General features: G+C 36.6%; 1 protein-coding gene across 10 annotated transcripts in view; it reads right to left on the bottom strand.

The window, feature by feature from the left end:
- TCF12 (transcription factor 12) overlaps positions 1–27,714 on the bottom strand; it is a 174,752-nt gene that overhangs the window by 62,317 nt on the left and 84,721 nt on the right. For all 10 annotated transcript variants that reach the window (XM_052807253.1, XM_052807257.1, XM_052807258.1 and 7 more), the window contains one exon: positions 11,535–11,599. In XM_052807253.1, coding sequence (XP_052663213.1) covers positions 11,535–11,599 — 65 coding nt within the window. The remainder of the gene's footprint in view (positions 1–11,534; positions 11,600–27,714) is intronic.

Below are 27,714 nucleotides of genomic sequence, written 5' to 3'. Positions count from 1 at the left end.
GTACTAAATACTGAAGTGATGCAATATCATAAACAAAATAACAGACATTTAGGTTTACTGTCTTCCCAATTAATGTTAACACTGAAAAATATCAAGGTATCAATATATTCTCTTTTTACATCAAAGCTTTTCTGGATCACCAAGAGCTGCTTATTCAATGTGTATACCTAAGCAGAATCTGCTACTATGGATAATTCTGTTTATGTGTAAATATACTGAGACTGAGCATAGGGACAGAGGAGAGAGAAGGAAGAAGTTTATTCAGAATTCCATATAGGTATTTTTAAGCAGTGGGAGGAGTAAAAATTAAATGTGAAGGGAAGGAAACATTTTGTATTCCTTCTGCATCTAAGTGGCTTTAAAGCACCCGATTAATACAAATATTTTGAATAACTCCCTTCCTTCTCTTTTGCAATAGTGGCCTCCCTGCACTGATACCACATATTGGCAAGGCTACAAATTCTGTCTTACAGTTCTAAAAGTGGCACCCTGCTGATGTTGGTGTCCAATCCCCGAGGTTATGCTGGCTCAGCTTGTCTTCGCTCATCCCCCCGGGCAAGGTATTTTTTCATTGCTGACTGAATTCTAGGAAAGCATTACTAAGCATTGTGATTACAGGTCAGACTCCCCTCCCTTTACCTTTGAATCTTTTCGCTACATTATGAAAACAGTAGTTTGAACAGCTTCCTTACTGTGATTATTATACAAAAGCAGAAGGTTTGCGGAGAACTGGAAAATGTCGGAAGAGAAGCAGCTGAGGGGTTATTCATCTACTTCTGAAATTTTTTGGTACCAGCCTTCCTGCTTTTCTCTATGATCACAAGATACGAGCATGAGAAGTCAACATTATAATAAAAGATTTTATGCTGAATCTTATTTACAGAAGTCAGGCTATAAAGGATATTATCAAGCTCAAACTATCCTTGCATCTGCTTCTCCCTCTGCATCTTCAGCAAAATGATTTCAAAAGATTTCAGACCATTAGTAGAATGTTTCATGTATATGGTATGAAAGCTGTGCATCTCCTCTCCCACACAACCAAGGGAAAAATCTCACTTGCTCTAAGCACCAAGTCAGAAAACATGTAACATAATGAAGGTTCAAAAGCTATCATTAATATAGCAACCAGATAATTGGTAGGACTTAACATGGAAGACCCATATGTTTTCACATATGATCAAGTGAAAGCTAAGTCCAATACTAGGGTGCTAGTAAAGTCTGGTAAGTATCTTAGGCTACAATTCCCCTCCCCTTAATAAATGTTATCCTTCTCTCCCTATATTTTCTATAGAAATCTGTGCCATCAGGAACACTATCATCTTGAAAAGCACTCCACAACACAACTGAAACCAATGCAAGTTGGATGGTTTAATTCCATGGAAGAGGAATCAAAATGGCTCATGTGTCTTGTGCTTCTTTCCATCCACTGACTATCTGCTCCAGCTACAGTCTCTCCTAGCCCATCCCAGGCAGCAAATGCTAAGTAACAGGCTGCTTACACCACTCATCTTCCCCTTCCCAATTCTACTCAAGGCCTCTATTCATCTTGAAAGCAGTTATCTGTGCAGATGCAAAGTTTGGGAAGGGACTTCATCTCCCTGTGAAGTAAGAAAGGAAGGCAAAATGGTGGCTCAACATGCTAGAGTAGTTATAGACAAAAGGAATAAATACTTCAAGAAAATCCAAAGGGCAATCCAGCACATTCAAACAGACAGGTATGGCTGGGAGAAGAGAATTGAGCTAATCTTTTCCCCATCCTCCATTTATACCATAAATTTGTAATTGCGGAGCACCCAGCTCTGAGGCAGTAAGATTAGCTGGAGACCAACAGTAATTGGCCAAAGAAATTTTATCTGCACTCCATGGTGTAACATGCTTTTTACTTCCTTATGCAGCAATGTGTGAGATACTATATATATTGATTTACAGGATATTTATTACCTTAAATACAATCAAACACAATCAAAAATTAAAAGGAGGCAAGCAAATTTGCCAATCCTAAATAATGTGAGAAAGAGAAGGGCAAAGACAAGTAACAGTTTGTCTGCTTAAGACATTGAAAATGATTCTTTGCAAGGCTGCTCCCCTTTTATAAATAGCATCCCTCCCCTAACTATAACTAATTCCTAACACCTGCTACCCACTTCATTCCGGGGGGATGTCTTCCCTGATTAACTTCAGGTGGTCACCTCCAGCTCTGGAAAGAGAAATCTAGCCTGTGCCCAGTACATTTTTACTTTCTAAAAAGGTTCTGCAGGCTCCTTATCTGCTGAGACAGGATATATTTTCCCAATAGCACAGTAAGTAATTCACTTCTAATAAATCATAATCAAGAGAAAGTTAATATTGCTTGCTTTTACTTGAGAAGTAAAATGAAGCAAAATAAAATCAAGTTTGGACATTCCATCTGCCCTTAAACTATGTATCCCCCTCCCTATTCCAACCTTTTAAGATGGTATCAGCTGGCAGAATCCAGTCAGCTGCTTCAGTTAACATTGTGTCACCCTTTCCTTCAGAAGCTGTGTTTCTTAGAGATTGATAGCTCAGCTGTAAAAATCTGCTTTGGGGAGACACCTGATATCAAAGGTGTCAGAGAAGAGGAGATTAAAAAGAGAAAATTTACAAAATAAAATCAGTTTGTCAGCTTTAAAGTTATATTGGTATTAAAAACCCCACAGATGTATAAGCCTCAAAATTTTTTGTACTTCCATAACTCAGTATTACTTGGATTTAAATAGACATTACGTTCTGTACACTGTTTCTAAAACTATGTGAGGAAGGAAGAAAAGCAACTGGTGCCACTGCTTGTAGGCTTTTCTAAGGCCCCACAGATAAAAAAGGTCCAGAATATCATGTATTTTTCTGCCTCATTGGAAAGATCCATCTAAAGCATCTTCAAACATACTGCCAGCAGTGAGCAGAAAGAGCTTTCTTGTTGCTGTTGAATAGATACAGTAGTTTAAAAAAAACAAAAAGACAAAAAACCAAAACCCTAAACTTGTGGGTCCATAGCTGATGCAATCTGACATCTTTTATTAGCACCAAAGTAAATTCTAAATTTTTTTTTTTAAGTACAAAATGGTAGCCCCTCCATAGCACCTACGCTTTTTTATAATTACCATGTTTAAAGTATGCATATTTTTCCTTATTGTACACAATTATATTGAAGTGTATATTCTCTCTATATATGGTTTGGTTTTTTTTTTTTTTAAAAGATCTAATTTATAAACCTGGAAGTCTTAAAAAAAACCCAAACAAACCACCACTACCACCACCCCCAAAAAAACCCAAACAACCAAACAAAAAAACAAACCTGAAGGGATCTGAGCCACACTAGCTACAAGGTTTAGCCTAACATTCTCCAGAGAGAATTATCCACACTTTAGCATCCCTTTTGCCACAATATTACTTCCTCTACTGTCTACCACCTAGGTGTGGTCTAAATATGACTATTTCCAATCATTCCTGAGACAAGCTATTTACATTTTTCTATTAATTTAAACTCTTTCATTAGTCCCCTCTCCTCCCCTTTTTAAAATAAATATTTCAATAACAGTACAATATTATAGGAGCAGATGGCACATCCTCAACACAGAATAACTGTCTAATCATTTCTCTCAAGGAAGCCAAGCATGGATAGAATAGAGACAAGCAATAAAAAAAGTTTCAGGGTATGAACAGAATTCCTACAGGAAGAAATGAAAACTGCAGAACTCTGAATGTGTGCAAGAGTGCTTGCATATGCAAACTTCAGACATACATCAGGTTACCCAAGAAGAAAGTATGAAGTACTCACTGGCCCTGCAAAGAAACACTTAATACGTATGTTCAACACAGTTGTCCATTACTTCTTTCATCTTCCACCAAGACATCTAGTGCTCGCTATTCTTTGACATGTAATGCCACAATAAAGCATGTTAGTAGTGGTCTAACACAATAGCCCTTGTAATGAATTGTTAAAAACTTAGCAAAGCATCCTAGGAGCAACTGCAGAGACATGCTGCCATGCTGCTATTTGGGGGCTATAACTGCAGACCAAGAAAGACTTGTTTGGAAGCCTTCATACACATTTAAAGAACAACCACATTTTAAAATGAGATGTGCTACAAATACCCTTTTCTTCTTTGACTCACACATTTTAAGTAACATCTCAGCTGTCAGATACCACTAAAACTACTCTATCCCACTATTCACAATCACTCATTTCTTTCACTCTTGCCACTTCCAAGTTTTTTGTTCTTACAAAGCATGTGCAACAGATGTATACATGAATACAGATTTCATGTATACATGAAATACATGTAAAAACATGTATTTAGTAAACATAATCCATAGCTCCTTCCTGCATTCATTTTTCATACTGTTCTTTGCTTTTCCAATTTCGTCAGTAAATCTCCCTTCTGCTTCCCACATACGTTTTTATACTCTTACCTCCTAACATTCACATTTTTGTCTGTATGCTTATTCTTCCAGCTGTTTAATGTTACCTGATGCTTTACTAAAAAAATAAAATCAGTTAATCTTCTCCATTATACTATATACACATTACAATTTTATAGTTTATGAACATATTAAAAATACTTTTAAGTTGGTGCTATTCAGTTCTGTTAATTTTTCTCTATCAGCAAGCTGGTATCTACATCCTACTATGGACACTTGTTTTCACTCTTGCTGGCATATTCCTCACCACCTCACCTGTAAGACAAAAAAGTTGCCATTTTTGCCTATGCACAGTATGAGCGAGCTTGTATGTTCTCTAGACAACTCAGATTTCTGGAGTTCTACTCTTATTACACTTCTTGAACCTGTGAGATGGCTGTTAGAGAGCGTGTGCTCTGAGATACTATTTTCCCCAGCACTACAGGATTGTTCTTTAGATTTGCATTCTGCTCAAACTGCTTTAAAGTCTTTTTAAATTTGAAAGAGGCAAACCACTGACTACGCAAAGTAACATACACTTGCAAACATTTCTTTTGCCAAAATGATCATCTGTTAAATTGCCCAAGAAATTGGTGCTAATGGCATTTTTGGGGTTTATTTCAAAGTTCTTATAGTGTATTTTTTTGCACAAAAATAAAACGAACTTTTTAGACTGTGAAGGGTGTAACAGCTAATACATACAGTTTTTCATGTTTGTAAACTTATTCTTTAATACATTCCTAAATTTGCAGACAAGATGCAAACATTCATAAAGTTCCACATTAAATTGTGAAGAAAGTTGTTCGTAAGTCAATAAAGAAAGAAAGGTCACAAATTTTTGCTAAAAAGCCAACAGTGTGAATTCCCATTGCTCAATACCTATATTGTATTAAATTCTGTAATATTTTTCAGCACAAGTGAGTCAGGCATACACAAATCTAGCATTCTCCGACTGGCAACCAGATGAGGAGAATGTTTATGTACTGAGTCATAGCAAAGGTGGAAGATGGATGAGTTTGTTCCAACTTACTTCAACAATCAGGGAGAAGTCAGCTAATTTTTTCTCCAATGTACTACCCAAGTAACAGCATACATTTAAAGTAATTTAAGAAACTCAAAACATGCTCTGAAGATGCACAAAGGCCACTACGTCTGTCTTAATATTCCAGTGAAGCATTTTTTTTTTCCTAATAAAGAAGAAATTGGGAAATCCTGTAAATTTGTCTGAAATTATGTTTCAATATGTTTACTTGAAGTATATTCCCATAAGGAGCACTAAGTATGGTGCTAATGTGCATAAAATGCTGCTGTCACACTGCAAAATTCAGGCTAATTCAATAATGCCTGATGTGCCTTACATCACGTTGCAATGATGCAATAATATGCTGCTAAATGAGTCACCTCACATTAGCTTCACAGCAATAGCAGAGCTGATGGCTATTGAAGGGAAGATGGTGTAGCAGTATTACTGGAAACATTGATGGACCAGCTTTCTATTGGAAGTTTTTTCTTCATTTAAAAAAAAAAAAGATTCTGAAGCAGCCTTATTTCTTACCAATATGCACAAAACTTGTATAATAATAGCGGCATAAATGAGTTTAAAATTCTTCTGCCACTACTAAATAAAATATATATAGTATACACAGTATCATATAAATTCTTCATATGATGTCTGTGTAGTAATATATATTTCATACTGCATGAAATATAGTAGCATATGTATATATACCATGTACTATATAGAGTAGTATATATTTTATGCAGTATTATACATATAATTTTACATAGACTAAGTGAAATGTATTTAGTAAATATAATCCATAGCTGCCTCCAGCATTCATGTATTCTACACATCTATCATCAATTAAACTTTTTTCTAAATGGATTTTGTAACATTTAAAGTGTCCCATCATCATATAGAACATACAGATTAGAGAGTTAGAAAAATAGGGTAAATTAAGATACGTCTCTTTATAGAAAGGTTAGACTTTAGACAAAAACTGGTGAATGCCTCTTCAGTTCTTGCCTAACATCCATTACATTTAGCACTCGATTTTATCTCCTTTCTCGTGCATGGGATAGTATGCGGACTTGAAATCATGATGAAGGGAAGGTAAATGTGTTATCTCCACATGTCAAAAAATCCATAATGTCTATTTTTCATGCATGATTATTTAGAATTAAAACAGAATATTTAGGGGATAGTCACAAATAATTTACTATCTTCAGCCTACTGATGCCAGTGGGGAGAGACAGACTTTGCCAAGCACATGAGAACAGGCACTGTTAGGCTAAAGAAGTATCCCCCTCGCTCTATGCCAATTAGCTGGGGCACTTACAGGCTCATGGGGATAAAGTTAGCTTCTGTGAAGACCCACAGAAACAATTAGAAGAATTAGTCTAACAGCCACACATGTATTGCACATTTATCTCAATTTCACTTTGAAAATACCACAGATTCCTGGCTTGCTTAGAGCTCAGACCTGTCAAAGCAATGTGCAGTGACAGCTGGGTACCTTTTTGATGATATTGGAAATGGGAGTCATACATTCAGTATCTGAAGACTAATCTCATCTCTTTTACAGAAGCTACAGTTCTCAGTATTAAATTACACGAATGTGAAGAAAACCCTTTTTACTACAAGAAGCCTTCTGAAAACTTAATCTATATCTGATTTAAGATTTGTGAAAAGATGCCCTTCCCAAATCTGCAATTACACAGCCAACAGGAATGGTGGAATCCCACACAAAAATCACAAACACCCCTCCCCCCCCAATTCAAAGACAGAAATAGAGATGTTGTGTCAAGCCACGTAGCATTGCATTTCATTCTGACAGCAAAATATAGTTTTTACATTTCTTCTAAAAGCTTTTGATTCTTTGTCCAGGTAAAAGTTTTTGATATTCATCTGAACCAGCTCTGCATAAGCCTCGAGTTGTCATCTTACCCATCCATTTAGAGTCTACATACTGTATGAACATCGGAGAGAAAAAAAAGGCAGTAAGAGTTGGAAAGGTGCAGAATACAGTGAAGACCTGTCAGAACAAGAAGGAGTATGCAGTAAAGTACAAATAAAGCCAAAAAAGGAAGAGGATTCAGAACTTTATTGCAAAGCACTAGACAAGCACAGGTTTTAATGTAGCACACAAACATACACCATTAACACTAAACCACATAAAAAACACAGCTTAAGACAAATGCAACTACCTTATTCAACACTGTTACTTGCATGAATGGGCCCAGTGCAAAGTGCTATACTCTAAGATGCTCCTTTTTGGCTTGCTTAAAACACCTGATGGAAATAAAATCTGAAAGTATGCACTACCTCTTTGGTAAAGTATTAATAATTTATTCATAAATTATTCATATTTACATTCTCGTGACTATATGTTATACCTGAATCACATTTCTTAGTTGCTTAGATTTTTAAGCTACATTGAAAATCAATGACACTTAAACTCTTACAGCCTAAATATAAAGCCTGTAGGTAGCTAACAGTCCATACAAATCACTGCTTAAATAATTTCCTGTAAAGGGTGAGAAGTGACAGTAAGAGTCTTAAACATTTCAGTTGACAGTGGCCTTAAAAGTTTTCATTCCAGCCCTCTGTAAACATAACAGGAAGTAAAAATTAAAACTTGTCACACATCCACACCAGGTCATTAATGCCATTTACCCCAATGACATACGGAAAGAACTTTGGTAAGAGAAGAACAGGTTAGAGAGTATTTGGAGAAGTTAGGTATTTTCTAATTCATCTGTACCCAATAAGATACTCAGAAGTCTGGCTCTTGCCATTCGTACAATTTCAGAAACCTTACCCACTGTTTTTGAAAACTCGGTTCGGAGAGAGTGCGGAGACTACAAACAAATGAGGTTTGGTTTGTTTGTTTCAGGGAGGAACAAAAGCAGTGGCTTATAATTGCTCAACATTTTAAATTTCTTTTTTTGGAAGAATACTGGAAAAATAAGACTGCAAATGCCAGAAGATAACAAAGAAGTGATATGTATTCAGCTGGAATAAACTACGTAAAACCAATCTCACTCCCTTCTCAGCATAAGAGGGGTTTTAATAAGGCTTTTACTACTTTCACAGGTGAACTAAGGAACCAAGGACAACTAAAACTACTGCTGAATACAGAGCATAGCTGTTGAAAAAAAGTAGCTAGGAGTTCATGATCAAAACTGGCTGAACGTATTAACTGAGACTTTGCAGGCATCTGTTTTGGGCATCATTCCACCTCTAAATTAGTGACTTGGATGAAAAATGAAGACCACATTTACTAAATTCACAAAGCAACCCAGAAGGATCTACAAATGCAGTGCAAGCCTGGAATTGAAAACTGCACTGAAATTTAGAGAAGGTAGAAGCAATGTGTTAAAAAGTAAATAACATTTTTGCATATGGAACCAGTAAACTGAAAAATATAGGCTGAGGAATGACAAGCTGGCCAGCATTACCATAACAAGGTATTGGGAAATTTTAGACCATCACCAATCAAACAAGTATCAAAGATTAGATATTTTTTATGAAAAAGGGCAAATACCACATGGCAAAAAATTAACAGCGTTGCCAGAAAGATCCAGGAAATTTCTTTTTGCCATAATGGTAGGGCCTTAGATGAGGTACTTTACCTAGTTTAAAACACTGGAATTCCCTCGGGTTGTGAACCTACTGGAGAACATCTAGAGCAGAGCATAAGCTTTTCTACCAATATTTCAATCTGAGATAGACCCTGTTACACAGCTGCTATTAAAAACATACCTGCACTATACTCTGCACTAAACACACCAATGTAAAAATTAAATCCATCTATGTCTTATCTTTTCTAAGGACTCCTTATCATCTTAATAATCTACTGGATTTCCAGCCTCTACAGACTTAAAAGATTATAGATTCTTCTCTGTGTCCACTGTCTGTAAGACAACAGTTAGATGCTTTAATTACAATGATATTTAGATAAGGCATCAGGGAATCTTTTTAAGAGTAAGTACATTTAAGTAATGGAAAACAAAACTCAGTGTGGTCATGCAGTCTCCTCCACCTCTAGAGGTCTTTAAGAACTGACTATATGAGCAGCTCTCAGAGACAATGCAGCTGATTCTTCATTTGGGTTGCCAAAATGACCTCTCAGGATCACTTTTGACCTTCTCTATGATAGCTTTCAAACACTGCAGCTACAATGAGAGCTTATTTCAGGCACTGCCATGGATTTATGAAAAATACAAAAAAACCCCCAAAAGATTCAGAAATCCCACCATGTTCCAAGCTAGCAAATGATTTCAAACGCTGTCAGATTTAACTGATAAGACCAAATTAAAGTACAAAGTGTAACTTATCACATAAATTTAAATTGAATTAAAATTTAATTGAAAGTTAACTCTATGATCATTTTCTATTATCCTGAATATAAAACCAAAACAGATTTACCTACAATAACATTTTTCCCCATATACTAAAAATGTTTAAGAAGGAAGAAACTGTGGGAGAAGAAACAGTAGGAAGCTTATCAAAGGAATAAACTGTATTAGAAGTGATGTTAATAGAAACAAATATGTATAAGATTTTGGCTTTAAAATACCTACATGTAAAAAAATTAATATTAAATGGTACCAGGTATAAACAATTAGGAGATATAAAAGTATTTTCCTAAGTGAGAAGCCAAACAACAAAAATTACATTCATTACTGCAAAGCAAAACAGAATTTTATGTAAAGTTAACAGAAACCCATTTTCCGACACAGAACATCAACTTAATGAAAGAGTAATGTGGAAATTAATTTGCTTCCAAACTAACATCAAGTTATTATATTTAAATACAGTACCTACGGAGTTATTTGAACAATAGTAATAACACTAATACAATGTTCTACTGTCTGGACTGGCAATGATGTGAAGTCCATAACATGAACTTAAAGAGGTATACTGCTTTTTGTGAGAATATTACTGAAAGCTCACCCCTACAATTACAAATGGGTCTTTGTTTGTCACATCTGTGTTGCAGAGAAGTAGTAAGACTGTGAGAATGATCCTTTCTTAATAGGGGAAGTGATGTTAGGACTGCATTGCCACATGGTGCTGCCCATTCACACTTCCCAAACTACTGGTTAAGAGACTCAAAACCAAGATGTCAAACTCACATGCGAAGTTTTATCCTCCAAGAGAGATGTTCCTAAAAATATCAGTTCAAAGCAAATAGTCTACTGACAGTAAAATTAAAAAAAGATTCCTCTTTGAGAAAACAAGCATAACAAATTAATTTCTTAGAATTAAAAACATTATATATTTTTATTTAAATCTCTGTCAGCAAATACTGAGTGTAATCAAATGCTAATTATACTTTTTATACACGCAAACTTCCTGTACATTCAAAACAGACTTAAACAATGTTCAATGGAGTATTCTTAATGCCGCTCATTAGAAATAACATGGAAAAAATATTCACTCTAAAATGAAGATTTAGAGACATAAAAATAAAGTTTTCTTAATTAAAAAACGTATTATCAAGCCCACAAAATAATACAGTATTATACTGGATAACCTAATTGTTAAACATTGAAAGCGTAGTAACAGTTTTCCTTTAAAAATGCACATGATCTCCACCAGAAGTAACAGTTAACTAACAAACTATATTCACCAATTATTGGTATTTTTTGACCCATTATATGTGAAAATGTGAGTTTCACAGACTAATCCTGATGTTCAGTCAATACTGGTCTACAATTCTGTTTGCAGACTTGGAGAGAGGTACGAATAACTACAAAGGGTAAGAAAACTAATTTCATAATGATCTGTAGGAAAGATGTGATACACACAACTGAAGCACATTGCTCAATATGTTCAGACTAGTAACAATCTCCCTTTTACTAAAAACTTAGGACTTCACGCTCATGAGCAACAGAACCAGTTCTACTTGCACATAGCAAAAGTATCCCCTCTAAGCGGATGTATGCAAGTGCAAGGCAATTTGACCACACAGAACCCAGAAAATTTATTCTGCAAATTGTGGAAGACATTCTTGTTTGTTATGTTTGGTAGCCTGACACATTCAAGTAACTTAAACTAAATTTTAGTTAAGATTATTCCATTTGCTTTCAATCATCACTATACTTACTTGACAGCCTGGTAACCCCGTATCTCTACCATACAATGGAAATGGACCTCTATCTGAGGTTTTTCCTATAAAAGAAAGACATTGGAAATTAGGTTCTTTTTAAAATCTGCTAGATATCTGCATCAATTGTCCTTATAAATACAATTCAGAAAATCTGTTAGCATCATAGTGAACCTATAAAAACTAAGTTGCATGAATAAAAGTGGCTTTTATAGATCTGCGTTTAACACACTCAAACAGCACTACTGTAATAGATGACATACCCAATTCCATTTCTTACATAACCAATCGGTAAAAAAGAACTACTGCAATTTTTTATTGTTATAAAATATCCCTATCAGTATGTTTACATAAAAAGGGTAAAGGTCCAGCTTCCCTTTCATTATCAATGAGCAAAGGTAGAGACACCTTTAGACATTTCTCCTTCCTACATGAAACTAACACATAGCTGGTATCATCTTAGAAGATGAATATACTAAGCAGTAAAATAAAACCAACAAAACAACATGAAAAGTGAACAAAAACTTCAACTCAGAACAACAAGAAAACCCACACCAAACTTACACCGTGGCTGAATCATTCAGCTCTTGACACTCATCCCTTAAATCCTTAAAAATCCTTTCATTTCATGTACATTCCAGTTGGGTACAAAACTCAGGCAATACAACTGGTCAAGACAGCAAAACAGACTTTTCTCTTCTACCATATATGCAATATTTACCTGTAGGTAGCACATACTGAATGTAGTGCCTTATGCAGAGTGGTTGTCCTCTGATGTTGCTATCTGAGGTTGCAAGACAGTAGCAATGTATTTGTCAATTTCAGAAAAACTACTTAGTGCTGTATTTGTTGGTTATGCCACCAAACTGGCATGTTTGTATATTAAAACTTAGTGTGAAAGTTCTCCAGTAAGGCTCAGAAGTTTATCAAGCAACATTTTTTTTAAAAAATCTTGAAGTCTCTGCTGAACAATGTCAAGAATCAGACAGTTATCAAGTATGTGCATAACAAAACACTAAGTGCCTATGCCTGCCCCAATTATGACACAGTTAGAACTACGAAACACCCCATAACACCACTCAGAGTATTATCCAAAGGTAAGCAGTAATAAGCCATGATACCTATCTATTTGAAAATGAATGTCATCTTACACAACTAGGCATTCCCTTTTGTAAACAATGCATGTGTCATCCAGCCCTCATAAGAAGAAAAAGTAGCCTTTCTTACACATTCCCATTTCAGTGACAAATAGCTCCATGCTATTGCAATTGCACTTCTAAAACAGTACTTCCTTTGGTTTTTCTGATTTTTTTCTCTTACTACCAAAAATCCCTAAATGTCATTTTGTAAGAGGAAAAACTAAAGTATGCTTATTGTTAATTTTAAAAGTGCATCTTGTATGAGTAGAGAGGAAGAGGAAGTTTGAATCTCTTGGAACAACATCTCTGCAAGATTATCATCTTGATAACTATGGGTAGTCCAGTCAACAATAGTTTGCTTGAAAAATGGCAGCTCTGCTGTAACAAAGGGAGGAAGAAAGTTAACATTTTTCTGCTGAAGCAATTTGCCTCTAACAGCTATTGGGCGCCAAGCAAATAAAATACCTAGCATGCAAAATTATATGAAGTAGGATGAATCATGCTGTTCATATTAAACCAGACTCAGCATTTTCTTTCCAGAAAATGAGAATCTTATACCACACGATAAACAACTTCGACTGAAGTATGCAGTATTTCAGGCAGGCTTTAAAACAAATATTTGTACAAGAGTCAATTACAGAGGCTAAAAAAATTATGATTTAAATTATGGTTTGTGTAGCAAGCAAAAAATTGTTAGATAAGAATGCATAAAATCATGTTATTTAAATGTTATCACTTTAAAAGTTTGGCAGGTTCATACTAAAGGAAAAAAGCTGACTAGGCTAGCCCAATCTATACTAAATTTGGTTCTAAGAAATGATCGAGAAAAGTCAAGGCTGCCTGACATTGCACTGCCTAAATATTTATCAAGAATTAGAACTGGATTAACTTAATATTTAACCTGTGTTCAAATGGCCAGGCTTTTCAATGAAGGGTTTGGAAAGCAACCTAGGATCAAGTACAAGACGGTGCCTTTTGTATAGAGAGTCTCCCAAACACGTTCCCAGGGCAAACACTTAGGTATGACTCTCAAACCTGCAGTAGTGTCACAATGTTAAAGGTACACATTTTTAAACAACAACAACAAAAATCAACAGGCACACACTACAGAAACACACATTGAGCCCACACGCGAGTCCTGTTCCTGGTTCTGTCTTGTACTGTGGAACCACACCCTGTTATGCCTTTTGCAAGACTGGAGCACTGTGCGAGCAGCACCATCTTCACATTCACACAGCAGAAGGACGGGAGAGAGAAGGTGAGCTGTCCCAGGCACCGCTAGAGCACATCTATTACACTGCTCATGAGAGAAGAGGAAGGACTCCATCAACAGCCCCTGGAGCTTCACTGACGCTACACAGAAAGGTTTCCCAGCATCCTGCCGACTGGCAGTATCCCATGATGGTTTCACTATCAACAAAATGGAAAGGTGAAAGAGTATTGACTACAAATCGCCTGTTGTCATTTCAACACACTTCAGCTGCTCCAGTCTAGGCACGATGCTATTCTCACTATTTAAAGCCTTGTAAGCAAACATCATGGGTAGTGTTTACTTATCAATAGAAAGAGAAAATACTTATCAACTACTCCATGTAGTGAGCGAGTCAAGTACTTGAAAGGTGGGTAATGTCAAGTTTGAGAAGACTTCCTCATTGGTTTAACAAATAGGTAGGTCCCATACATAATGTCTGATCAATGCTCCGGCAGTCTCTGGCATCCAATAAAGTTCAAACACATAGCCAAATATATCAAAGCAGAATGCCTTTGGTGTTTTTTAGCTTATCAAATACCTTTCTTAATTATTTAGATTCTCTACAGATTGACAGAAGAGCATAAAAATGTAGAGGTTACTGTAAAAAACAAACTTATTGGAATATGAGTGCTTATGAGCATGCAAACTTCAGAAAGCCAGTGACACTGAAAGCCAAAGCAGACCCTCAAATGTCTTGCAGGTTTACTCGACAGCAGATCTTGTGGGGTATGTGATAGCCTCTGTCTGATCACGCCCTCTCCACCCTCTGTCAAGAGGGTCTTGTCTCAGTCACTGCTCACTACACATATGGAAATATTATCTTTTTTTGTTATAGCTGGAAATTCAGAAACATTAATGCTCAGCATTAAGGGAACATGAGGAAACTCACTACGGCACCCGACATTAATTGGAAGAAGGAGAGGGGTATGCAAAAACACTATTAAATGCCAAAATCCTCATTGAATGTTTTCATTTGCACAGGTTTGTGTAAACATGGCTGTAAGGTAGTGTGTAGACATACCAGCTAGCAAGGCAAAGTAATGCCCAAGTGAAATTTATTTCCTCTTCAGATCCTATTTTATTTTCACAAAATATTCGTGAGAAGTAAAGCAACTTTGGCCAGTTTTCTCAGTCCCAACACTTCCCATCAGACCTGTGCAGAAGGACTTCCTACACAAAGCAACTGTGAATCATCAGCTCCTTGATCACCTTTATCATGTACCTCCTGACTCACGTTTCAAAAGTTATATGCTGTTATTTTAGAAACAAATCTATGCCTTACTTACAAAGTAGCATCATGGTAAACTTTCTTCAGGTTATATTTCAGTGGCTCTATATCCCAGAGCTTTGTCTTCCAACCAGATTTGAACTAAAGCAATAGACATTTAAAAGTCATAGAATCATAGACTCATTTAGGTTTGGAAAAGACCTTCAAGATCATTGAGTCCAACCATCATCCATGCCCACTAAACCATGTCCTGAAGTGCCTTGTCTACATGCTTTTTTAATACCTCCAGGGATGGTGACTCCACCACTTCCCTGGGCAGCCTGTTCCAATGCCTGACAACCCTTTCAGTAAAAAAAATTTTTCCTAATATCCAACCTAAACCTCCCCTGCCGCAACTTGAGGCCATTTCCTCTCGTCCTATCTCCAGACACCTGACAGAAGAGACCAGCACCCACCTCACTACAACCTCCTTTCAGGTAGTTGTAGAGAGCGATAAGGTCTCCCCTCAGCTTCCTTTTCTCCAGACTAAACAACCCCAGCTCCCTCAGCCACTCCTCATAAGACTTGTGCTCCAGGCCCCTCACCAGCTTGGTTGCCCTTCTCTGACATGCTCCAGCACCTCAATGTCTTTCCTATAGTGAGGGGCCCAAAACTGAACACAGGTGCAGCCTCACCAGTGCCAAATACAGGGGAACAATCACCTCCCTGCTCCTGCTGGCCACACTAAAATAAAATAAAATAATTGAGTTGGATATATACAGAATGTTAAATCTGCACTGATCAACTGACAAGGCATTTGAATTTTTTAATAACTTGGAATAAGTTTGGTTTTTTGGTTTTGGGTTTTTTTTTTTTTTTAAGTAAGTTTCATGTGTTTTCATTAACAAAAACTTTAATGACCTAATTGCTGTCTAACAGGCTTAAAGCCCAAGGACTACAGAGTTAAAAGAAACTCAGCCAAGAAAATCCCGCCAAGCATTTTGAACCACAAGTACTTCCTAACTTCATAAACTTAAAACCTTGAAACATTCTGTACCAATTCAAACATTAATAAGCATTTAGTAAATAATTTTCTCTTGCAACCACTTGTCTAAATGTGATATGCTCACAACTTAATATAGCTTTTGAATACTACACAAGGAATTGTATTCCATAATAAATCTATCTGTATAACAGCTGTGCAGCCTAAATACTCTTAACACAGAATGAACTGAAACAGCAAGATGCAAAGCAATAGTGAGCTGAAAACAGCACTACATTAACTCAGTAGTTGAGGACTACTTCAATGAATGTGCTATAAATGCCTGCCAGTAGTAAAACAGCCTTTTCCCACTGCTTCTAGATAATGCTTGGTTTATGAGAGGATGACAGAACATAACTGCAAAAAATTACTTCAATTCCCACAGAATTAACCCTTTACAGACTAAAGATCTTTCTATGCATTGATACAAATTTATTTGGTTGGCAATATGGAAAGCACCAACATTTTTTTAATGAAGCAATATTTATCATCCAGTAGGAATGCCACAGTGACCACAGCTGGCAGACATGAAGTACATCTGCCCTACTTGCACTGAGAATCATCTTTCAGTGAATCTTGAAGCATGTTTTTACGGTTCTTAATCATCATTTCATCATTGATAACACTGTTAACCAGTCACAACAGATAGCCTACCCAAAAGTTAGTTTATAACAAAACATTGGTGATACCTTTGAGAATTTAAAAAGTTATTAAACTGGTGTCGGTAGATGTGGCTAGCAATCAATTTTTATACTGTTTTTTCCCCATCCACATCCAGTAACAAAGTATCCAGCAACAAAACACCCATCTCTGTTACCCACAGAATTAACACATTCAAATAATTTTTCATATGCAGATCCAATACGACAAGGAACAAGCTGCAAAAGCTATACTTACAGGTGCATGTGGATGATGCAAGAAAAACATCCAACAAAGTAATAAACATTCTTCTACAACTCTTAATATCACTTTCCAACTTATCACAAAGTAGAAAGAAAGTATGCAAATTTTATAGAATAACATCCTTGCTGCCTCCAGCACAGGTCCATTCATTACTTTTCCAAATTTTGTTGGTGTTAAAAATTCTTATTCAGCAATTATTCAGTACAGTGAAAAAAATTTACATTTGATTAAAATGGAAAACCAGCTCTGCTCCTTGGATTTGGTGTGCTGCCGCCTTCTTAGAAGCAAGACTGACTGACACATGCAGCCATAAAAGTTTTACTACATATCTAGACATTTCCCACAGCACCGGAGGAATCATTTCTTCCTCTTCTACTGCTGTATAGGCCTACTCATTAATAGAGGCTGTCACAGTTTTAATATCTGTCTTATACCTACAATCTTACCTCTAATATTTTAAAGGTACATAATACCCATGTGTATATATTGTGAATACATGTGAAAATATTACGCACGTTTTTCCTTTTAATAATGGTGACCAAAACACATGGAAATGAAAACAGAGAAGCAACACAATTTGAAGAAAGTGCATAAAACAAATGACCTCCTATTCTCTTCACAACAATTTGTTTAAGTACTATTGGTTAACGTGTGCCAAGCACGCTGCTGGCTACACTGAGGATGTTTAACAAGCCAGTGCCAAGAAGTGCAGCTGCTGGACTTGCAGCACCCTCCTCCTGCTCATCCCAAGCCAAATTACTCACTCGGCTACGAACAATGAAGCAGCAACACAGAAAAATGCCAAGTGCAAGTGAGATTAGTGATAAACTACAGGATCCCTACAGAGGTCAGTGATTAGCAGGTCCCCAGTTGTAATCACTTTCCCAACCTAGCCTTTATCTCACCATACGCTCCATCCTAGCTCAGTCTTCTTCTGACTGCAAGCAGCTTCCCAATCAATAACCCTTGAAGTCTTGCAAACTTATCGACACTGTCTTATCTTTTAATAAAGCAGTCAAACCTACATACCATGAATTGTCTGCAAACTCCTAAAACAAATTTTGAACCTTAAGATTAATAAGTGATTCATACCTAACAAAATCACATTACTGGAAAATTTTGTAATAAAGTAACAGAACAAAAGAAAAAAAATACAAACATATTTAACCAGGAATGCTATGCCCAAGTGATGATCAGCAATGCAGTCTATACAGGTAATCATAAGAATGTTGGCCTATGTGTTCTTGAAAAACAGAGATAAGGAAATGGTATGTACAGATTGTGACTAATGGAAAAAAAAAAAAACCCACCCAACATTCTTTTAGATATTCCCCCCCCCCCCCCCCCATGCTGTGCCATCTTCTAAAACCAATTTTCCCAGACAGGAGAAGAACAGGTTTAGCAAAGCTTGATTTTAATACTACAGATTTGCCCCCTACTTCTTTGCTCAAAATTCTGAAAGACCATGATCCTACAAGAACAACTCTAATAATCTGCAAGAAGTAAAAGATTATGATTTTGAATGAGATTTATGGGATTTAACTGTTCAGTCTCAGGTCTGCCAGAATTCTCCATGGCATAAATTCTCATTTGTAAGATAGCATTATACTTCTGCTATCTAGCCCTAGTACTTATTTGTCTTATTTGGAGCAAGAACTGTTCTTCACATGTAAATGATCCAAAATGTGGAAATTCTGAACCTGGAATTTACTGGAATCAACTTCCCATTATAACTGTTGCAATTTAGGAATGATGCTTTAGACAACAAATACTGAATTATTGCTTTTGTTGACATTTGGACAAGATCATCTGGAAAAAAACCGTTTTTTTCATTGTGCTTTCCAAAGATTAGAAAAGTTCAGAAGTCCTTTTATACTTATAGTTGTGTGGGCATTTGCAGGTGTCTTTCACTGTAAGAATTCTACTGATTGAACTGACCAAGCAATAAATCTAAAGAGTACATTAAGATGTTAAACACAGAAGTCAAGGGATTTCTCACAACTTCTTTAACACAATATTTTAAAAAGAAATAATGTCAGTGCGTGAAGTGGTATTAAAGAACCTGCTTCCCAAAGACATGCCTTTGACACTTTCATCCTACTGATTTGTAAGTACTTCTAAGAAAAGATGGAATATTTTGTCAGTTTGCAGAGCACTGCACAGATCTTGTGCTATAAAAACAATTTATTAATGCTCTTTATGTACTTCAAATACACAGGAGGTAGGGGTGGACTAAATTCCACATTATATTTGGATTGACCCTATGAACTTGTAATTTATATGCTCATGTCAAACGAAGAACATTTCTATTCCATCAGTGGCTGATCCATGAAGGCTCCTTCCTCAGTACTATTCCTGTCCCTCCACTTACCAGGCTTATACTGTGCTAAGTAACAAATCAAATGTTTGCAAGGCTAAAAGGGACTGAAGTCTCAGCAGGAAGATGCACATGAATAACTGAAGGCAAGGGGAAAAGAGGGAGTACAGATCTCTTAGATGAAGAAAGACCTTTCTTCTCCTCCTCCCCCAAGCATATGTGGGCAAGTATCTGTGAACCAAATAATTCCTGAATAGCTGTTTAGTGTATTTAGTTTCAATTCTCCACTACTACGTCTACCCTAGGCTAACCTTACCATAAATAACGTTACCACTCTATTAACCCGTTAATGTGTGCTAATGTGTGCGTAGACAGAACATCCAGTGGGAGAAACACACTAAAAATTACTACACTAAAAATATACTAAAAATGAGGGAAATCGGGGATGTACAATATCCAGAAGACAATAACCAAACCGAGTATGCATATGAATACACACGCATTCTACACTGGTGACAAGAAGGCATTTTACTGCATGCATTTACCCACCTCATTTATCCACCCCATGCATTTCTAGAGTATCCAAGTGTCTTCACTTTGAATATTAAAATATTTCTCCCTTTGCCATCCTCCTCATCTCATCCCCAAGGGATTTAGTTAAAATTTTCAAGCAACTAACAAAGTTGCTACTTACAACTAACTTGAAAAGCATCCCTTGCTCTTCTGGTGTGCAATTTGTCCCAGATCTAAGGACAAACATTACTCAGCTCCTATCAGTGACTTTGAACATCAAGTACATTCTTAAGTCTGAAGTCAAGAGGATTTTATAATTGGAAATGAATAGAGAATCCACACTTTACAACAGAATGCTACACCTGTTTCCAATTAAAAGATTATTTTGGTGACACTACTTACTACAAATTGCTAAATTACTTTTTTTAAATATATATGTAATTATATAAAATTTTAAAAATAATTACAATCGTACTCTGTTGTACAAAAGTTTTGACAGTTCTCATTTGGATGACTTGCATAACTTATTCAAGCTTCACCCTTCACAGGCAATACAGCCAACCCAATCGCACAGAAATAGAAGTTTGTAAATCAGGTATTCCCAAACTGTGGTCTCCAGACTAGCAGTAGCTGTTAGACTGAACAAACAAACAAAAAAACCCACATAACACACCCAAAACAAAACACAGAAAACCAAACACCAAAACCCCATTAGAAGCTAAAACAGATTTCAGAAGAAAACAAAACATGTTAAGTGTTTTCCCAGTATTACTGCTTCAGGAGAACAATTTCTGCGGACACCGCAGAGTAACCAAATTATCTGTTAGAACAGGAGGGGAAATCCTCACAAGACAGTGCCTGAAAGGAGCCATCTCCTGGTTCAGGGGCTGAAAACTTCTAACTATTCACATGCACTGTATGCAAGCACACCAAGCCAAAAGAAGGTGAAACAAAAACCCCATTAAAAATAGTTAAATAGTCTAAATTAATGCAAAGCACCTAAAATGCTAAGAGCTTAAAATAGTTGCTCTTATTTCAGTATAAAACCAGTATTTACAGTAAGGGACTTTAGATTGTCCAGAAATTGAAAGCAATCCTACCAAGCCCCAAAACATTGAAGATAATTGCACAAGAAAGCATCACTGTGTTGCAGAAAGGCAAACTGGTATTGGAGCTACACAGAAGATGGACTTTTAGCTATCTACTAAAAAACCACTCAAAAATATAGATCTCTCTAAACCATCCCCTCATCTGTAGGTACCCCGTGTCTCCATACATTTATGAAAACTGCTACCTTACTGCCAAGGCACCTGAAGGGTGAATACTGTTTTTTTTCTAAAGTCATATTCCCCCCCAAAAAAACAAAAAACAACAAAAAAAAAACCCCAAAACAGTTGCAAAGGAAAACACACATTCACTGTTTATTTTGAGAAGTGAGACAAGTAGCATTCTTGATAAAGGAAAAAAAGTCTTCATAAGAGATCATAACAGTCGTGGGAACATGACTGAAGAAACGTTAACAATAACATCCCAGGTCCAGACATAGTCAAGGTGAATGTAACTCTCAGATTTAAAAACACCAAGGAACATGGTGTGCTATACAATGAACTAAAGAATAAAACTTCATATATCAATAAATACTACCTCTCTGCTTGGCTACCCATGCTTTCCAGAGGTATCACTATGTGCTTTAAATGACCTAAAGCAGATAAGGAAAACACTTTTCCTCAGCATGCTAAGAACAGAAGGAATACTCATGGCAATGTTGGTAATTATTTTATAGAAATGATAACATGAGTAGGAATGATTAAATATTTCAACAGCAAGGAAGATATAAAAGCAATTGCTAACATTCTGCACTTTTGTATCAGCAGGTCTAGGTAACCTGACTCCAAAAGGTTTAAAAAATATACATATATTTTTAATATATATATAAACCAAGGAGTTTTCTCAGATATTAACACTGATTTTTACTTAATCTTAGAATACTCAGGAAGTGCAAGATCTCTGGAAGAAAGTTCATTTGTACAATATTTAAAATAAGCAAATAGGATTACACAAATAATTTATTCCTCTGATAGCAAATCATAAATAATGAAACCACCAAAATAGAATTTTATTAATAAAGGATTAAGTAGGTTAATGATAATGCTAGTCAACCTGAATTTGTGGAGAAGGTGTCTTTTTAAACTGTAAGCTGGCAGAGTACACTATCAATGTAGCCGACTCTTATAAGGTACATGCCTTTGACAAAAAAACTGGATGACTTTTAAAAGAATAATTTAAAGGAATAATCTAATTACTCTTTTAAAATAATAATGTATTAAGGGAGTAAAAGCCAGGCACCAGACAAGGTTTTAAAATGCAACTATAAGCAGAGGATCTTCACTGAATATTTTTCCATGACATCAACATGACTCAAAACTTGCCCCTAGACTTAGTCTTTTTTTTTTTTTTTTTTTAAATCATCAAGTTGGCAATCTAAATGTGTTAGTGAAAATTCAGAGCTTGTTGGCAGATTGAAACAACTGAAGACAGGTCACTGATGTGGAGCACTGTGAACCTGTGAACTGTGTGTAAGAAAGCAAGCTGCCTTTTTATTCAGGCAAGTGCAAAAAGATGCCTGCAGGACTGAGACAAGGCCCTACAGCCTCCTGTTCTTTAACTAGATTTATCCTGTGGAGGAAGGTAGCAGTTATGGAAACTTTCTGTGGTCCACTATTACCCTAACCTTTCCTGTTGGCCAGTCTCAGCAGCTCTGCAAGAGGCACACCAGCCTTGGCAAATCCCACAGGCAATCTCCCCAGGCATTGAATAGGAAAGCCCAAATGTCTACTGCTGGGGTTACGAACACATGGTTACAGTACCTGAAAGTATTGCAAAGTGAAAAATCTTCCTTCTAAGCCTAAACAGTATTAAAGAGTGAAAGTAAAAATCATGTGGGCTTTGTATCTTTTTATCTATTTTACCTGCTTGTACTTCAATTCCCTACACTAGAGAATGGGAACTGTGGAGCTTGCCTATTATTATAAAAGCCTTTTATACACAAACTAGGATTAATTTCAAAGACACTTTCCCGTTTCATATCAAGCCCTTATCTCTGCTGTAAGCTCTCAACTACACATTACTCCTTGATACTAAACAGTCATAAACACTTATAAAAAAGGCTTTTCTTGATCCTGCTCTCTCCTGAGTTACTCATCTTAGTCTCAGCATCTCAAGCACCTATTTTACTTCTCATGCAGTTGCTTTTCAACCTAAACGTATGTTTTTATCAATCTCCCTGCATCTATAATTTTGTCATTACCAACTACACAGTGTATATGGAACCTGTCTTGCTTAATGTCTTTATCAGTAGCATGGAGGAGAAGATGGAGTGCACCCTAAAAAGGTTTGCAAAAACCCCGATTTGGGAGATGCAGTTAGTATACTTGAAGGCAGGACCACCATTCAGAGCAACATAGACAATCTAGATGATTGGGCCAACAGGAACCTCATAAAATTCAACCATAACAAAAGTAAAGTCCTGCACCTGGGATAGACTAAGACCTTGTAATGGTGCAGGTTGGGGACCAAGTCTGCTGAGAAGGACCAGTGGTCTTGAAAGGCAAGCTGCACATGAGACAGCAGGTGGGAGTGATTATCCACATCTACTCAGCACTCATTACACCATATCTAAAATATTGCATGCAATTTTGGATCCCCCAATTAAAACAACAACAACAAAAACCCAAACAAAAACAAAACCCCCACAAACAAACAAACAATGAAACAAACAAAACTAAGCTAGAGAGCAATAAGGTCAACAGAAGATTCCCACCGCTTTCACTGCACATTGAAGGAGGTCTCACAACGAGGCATCCCTTCTTTTAATTAGTATCACATCCATTCCAGAATCCTGGATTCTGAAATCCTGCAACTGGCAATTTTCCCTCCAACTTCCTGTCACTCAGGTCAAATCACTTCTGCTCCTCCAATTTCTTTTCTCAGTTTCCTTTTTTTTCCACAGTGGGGCAATGACTTTATATATCTATTTCTGTATTAGTTTCTCTTTACCACTTATGCTCAGATCTCATACTTATTTCTTCCCCCCAACATTAAAATTTAAGCGAAACAAATATAAGCTTTCCAATTCAGCTGAATTAACTCAATTAATTATTCTTTACATACTGGCTCTGCAAAAATGCTCATGCATTTAAAAAAAACCCCAAACTATTTATTCCATACCATCTTTGCTTCTCTGCCTGTGAGAGCACTCTCTCTTGGATACCTGGGCTCTGCAGTGAGTTTTATGATTTTCGCTATGCTGCATGAAGCAGTAAATGATACTGAATGATGACCAAAACTATTCCCTTTTGAGTAAACCATTTGAAGAAAGGTAATAAAAAGGATTAAGACTGCTATTGAAATGTATGGACCTCTCAATTTTTACATTAAAAATTGCACAGTAAAGAAAAACATTGAATCATTGTAGGAATTCCATGCTACAGTTGTATCTTAAAACTCTCACTCCTTCTATGTTATGTTAATTCACATGTATATTCTAATAGAAAAACAAAGTAGTACTGAGGTGATTTAAACTGTTGTACTTTTAGGGTTATATTCACAAAGTCTATTTTAAGAACTGCTTTGGAAGCAACTGATGTTTTATGCAGTGAACTGCTATTTTCCCAGATGAATAGAATATCCATTCTTTGCCTCACAGTTTCCATGACACTAAAAACAAAACATTCATCGGCACCAACTCAGTGTTTGATGGTAAATGCAGCTGCAGCTCACAACAGCTTGCAGTGTACCTCAGCCCGCCTCAGCTGAACAGAGGCACTGTATTTCCCCAATGCAATTTCATTGTTTTACAGACAAGCCCTTTCTTGCCAAACTCAAAACGTTTCAAACGCTGCTGGTGTTCTGTCTTGAAATGAAGAGTTATTCAGTTCTGCAAGTAATGATACTAAAGCAAAGTCTTCCAAATTACTGAACAAAGTACATAACCAGAAACGAGACTTTAGTAACAGTAGCATTTGCCCCCAGAGTTATGAAGAAATTTTTGGCCAAAGAATTTCAAACTTTGCTCCCTGTTACAACTCCAACTCGCTTCAAGTGAGTTGTTGAAGAAAAATATTACAGGGACCATTTTAAAACGGGCAAATGGAGAAAGTCATATGGCAATTCAGAGACGAGGAACAGCACTCAGCTTTCAGTGCTACTTCTCTCCCCAAAAGGAGCATTTAAAGCACACACCTCTCTCTAGAACGAAAGATACCATGAGAGACAGTCTTCTGCTTTAGGGGAAGATGCAAGACTCCTATTAGCTAGTAACTCACCTTCTCACACTAGTCAGCACACCACTGTTTCACACACCTTGACTTAATCACATTGGTCTGATTCTAAAAGCCATGTTGAAAACAGGACCTAAACAATACTCCACATTTATTAGAAGCATTTTTAGTCAACAATTCAGTAAAGCAACTAAACACGTGTACTTACAAGTATATGAATGAACTAAATTCAGCAGGGACTGCTCATGTAATTTAAACTATACACTTAGGAGAATAACGGTGGACTGCAGACCGATTACAGGGAAATCTGACAAAGAAGGATGTGTCATCTCAGTCTATTCTTAATGTGGTTTTTAAAAAATTTTAAAATATCTGAAAATATTGAAAATGTAACATGTCAATAATAACCAATTTGCAACTTCAGGGAAATGCTATGTTGATCTAGAAACTAATTTATTTAAATTATACAGACTGAAATCCATTTCTGGTTTTGCCATAAAATACAGCAATAATATACCCTCTCCCAGCGAAGAAACAACGTCCTGGCTCACAGCATGCACACGTTTAAGGACAAGAAAGGAGACATAAACATCCAAATTTAACTACTGAAGGATCATGAAGATAACTTTCCAAGAAGAGTTTGAAATGGAGGGGAGTTGTTGGCACATTGTCAGCTCTCTCAGGGTGCTCCCCTTACTCTGTAGCTCTTGCAGCCCCTCCTGCCTTTGCTGTTACCAAGTACTGCACTGCTCGCCACTCTGCCCAGCTGCTGCTGTGGTGAGAGCTCCCCCTCCTGTTTTAATGTACTCCAATCACGCTGAAGATTGAGCTACGCACATACGTAGCGATCAAATCTATCTATGGCATTGTAAGAAATGTCTACATCATTCCAAAAATAATCAGATGGGAAATATAACCTCAAGGCATTTCCTTATACCAAACTGGAACAAGACTGCCCTTCCAACCAAGTTCCTTTAAAATACAGCTCATGAAAGAAAAAGATTAATCCAAAGACTGCAGCAATATTTATTAATAAATCATCAGCAAAACAAAAATAAAAAATTTATTGCTCTTTATACCCAAACCACCGACTTCAACTTGAGATTCAGCAGACCCTTCAGGATCAAAGAGTGTTACAGCAGCTTACTGTCAGAGGCCAGTGGAATTTGCTTTCAAGCATTACTCTTAATAAATTTCTATTGATGGCCTTTCTACTGACAACCTACTGGACTTTTATAACATCCTTACACTAAGCCATTAACAAGACTGGATCATCAGTGCGCTCCCCACAGGCCACTACAGATTACAAGATCAGAAAAAAGTGAAGCCTGCTTTTGTAGCTTTTCCAGGAGCTGAATAAAAACGACACACACACAAAAAAAGAAACTTTCTTATTGCCAACACAGCACTTAACACATTCACAGAATACTACTAACTGGAGTGTAATGTATGTTGCAGGTAGTCATCACTGTAACCTAGGAAGAACATTCATATATTTTGCAAATACTGTCCTGCAGAAGTTCCTTGGCAGGTCAGTAAATGCTGATACAGGACACAAATGCTATCTTCAAAATTTCAATTTTATTAAGTGTTTGCTGAGGTTTTTGACTCTGATTTTCCTTCTGAAGCCGAAAAGGAGACAAGAAGTCCAGAAGCTGGTAGAAATAGTCAGCTCCCCTTACAGTTCCTGGAAAGAATTTTCTTATCTACAGATTTAAATTCTTCAAGTTTATTGCAACAATGGTGCACATTTCCCTATCCTAGTGTTTCCCAAACAGTGGACAATAAATTAGAGAAAGCCACCAGCTGACTGCCATACTAGATATGCTGTGGTTCTTCCTCTACTTCAAATACGGAACAAGTTTTATTACAAATGTTAAAGATATATCATGTGTTTTCCTGAGACTGTCTTTTTACAACTGCAGTGGCAGTAGCAAATAAGGGACTCATGGTAAGAATATAAGCAACAATGTCCATAAGTCCATAGTAAATTCCCACCTGGCTGTGATTATCACACATACAGCCTGGTATGCAGGGGGAAGATGAATGAACCCAGAGAAGCTCTAAGTATAATTTGCAGGATGAAAACCTGAAAAAACAAACAAAACCGATTCTTCATAGGTCAATAGTTAGTGATCCTTTCTATTACTCCCTTTTCAAAAGCAGATTCTTTCTAGCTGTTTACTTTCTGAAACTTTGGATAATTATTAGAGATTCTAAATTGGGATGTCAAGCTATGAAGTCAGTAATGGGGGAGGGAGACTGGACAGACAAACAGTATCTATTATAATCACAACCAGTATCCCTCTTCCCCAACCATGAACCATGTCTCCTCCATCTGCTCAGGTACTTACCTCAACAGCTAATTTAAAAAATTAACAAATTGATATCCATGTGATAGTGGCTTGAAGAAAAAAAAAAAAAATTATGGCAGCTGTTTTGGATAAGGAAGGTCAAGATTTCCAGAGTCTCAAGAAACTAGTGTTTTAAAAGAATCTCCAAACCTGATATCTAAAAGATGTCTGCTT

The sequence above is a fragment of the Harpia harpyja genome, chromosome 14 (assembly GCF_026419915.1).
Source record: "Harpia harpyja isolate bHarHar1 chromosome 14, bHarHar1 primary haplotype, whole genome shotgun sequence".
NCBI classification, from domain to species: Eukaryota; Metazoa; Chordata; class Aves; order Accipitriformes; family Accipitridae; genus Harpia; species Harpia harpyja.
The sequence above is the reverse complement of the archived record's forward strand: the minus strand, read 5'-3'. Positions and strand labels throughout refer to the sequence as shown.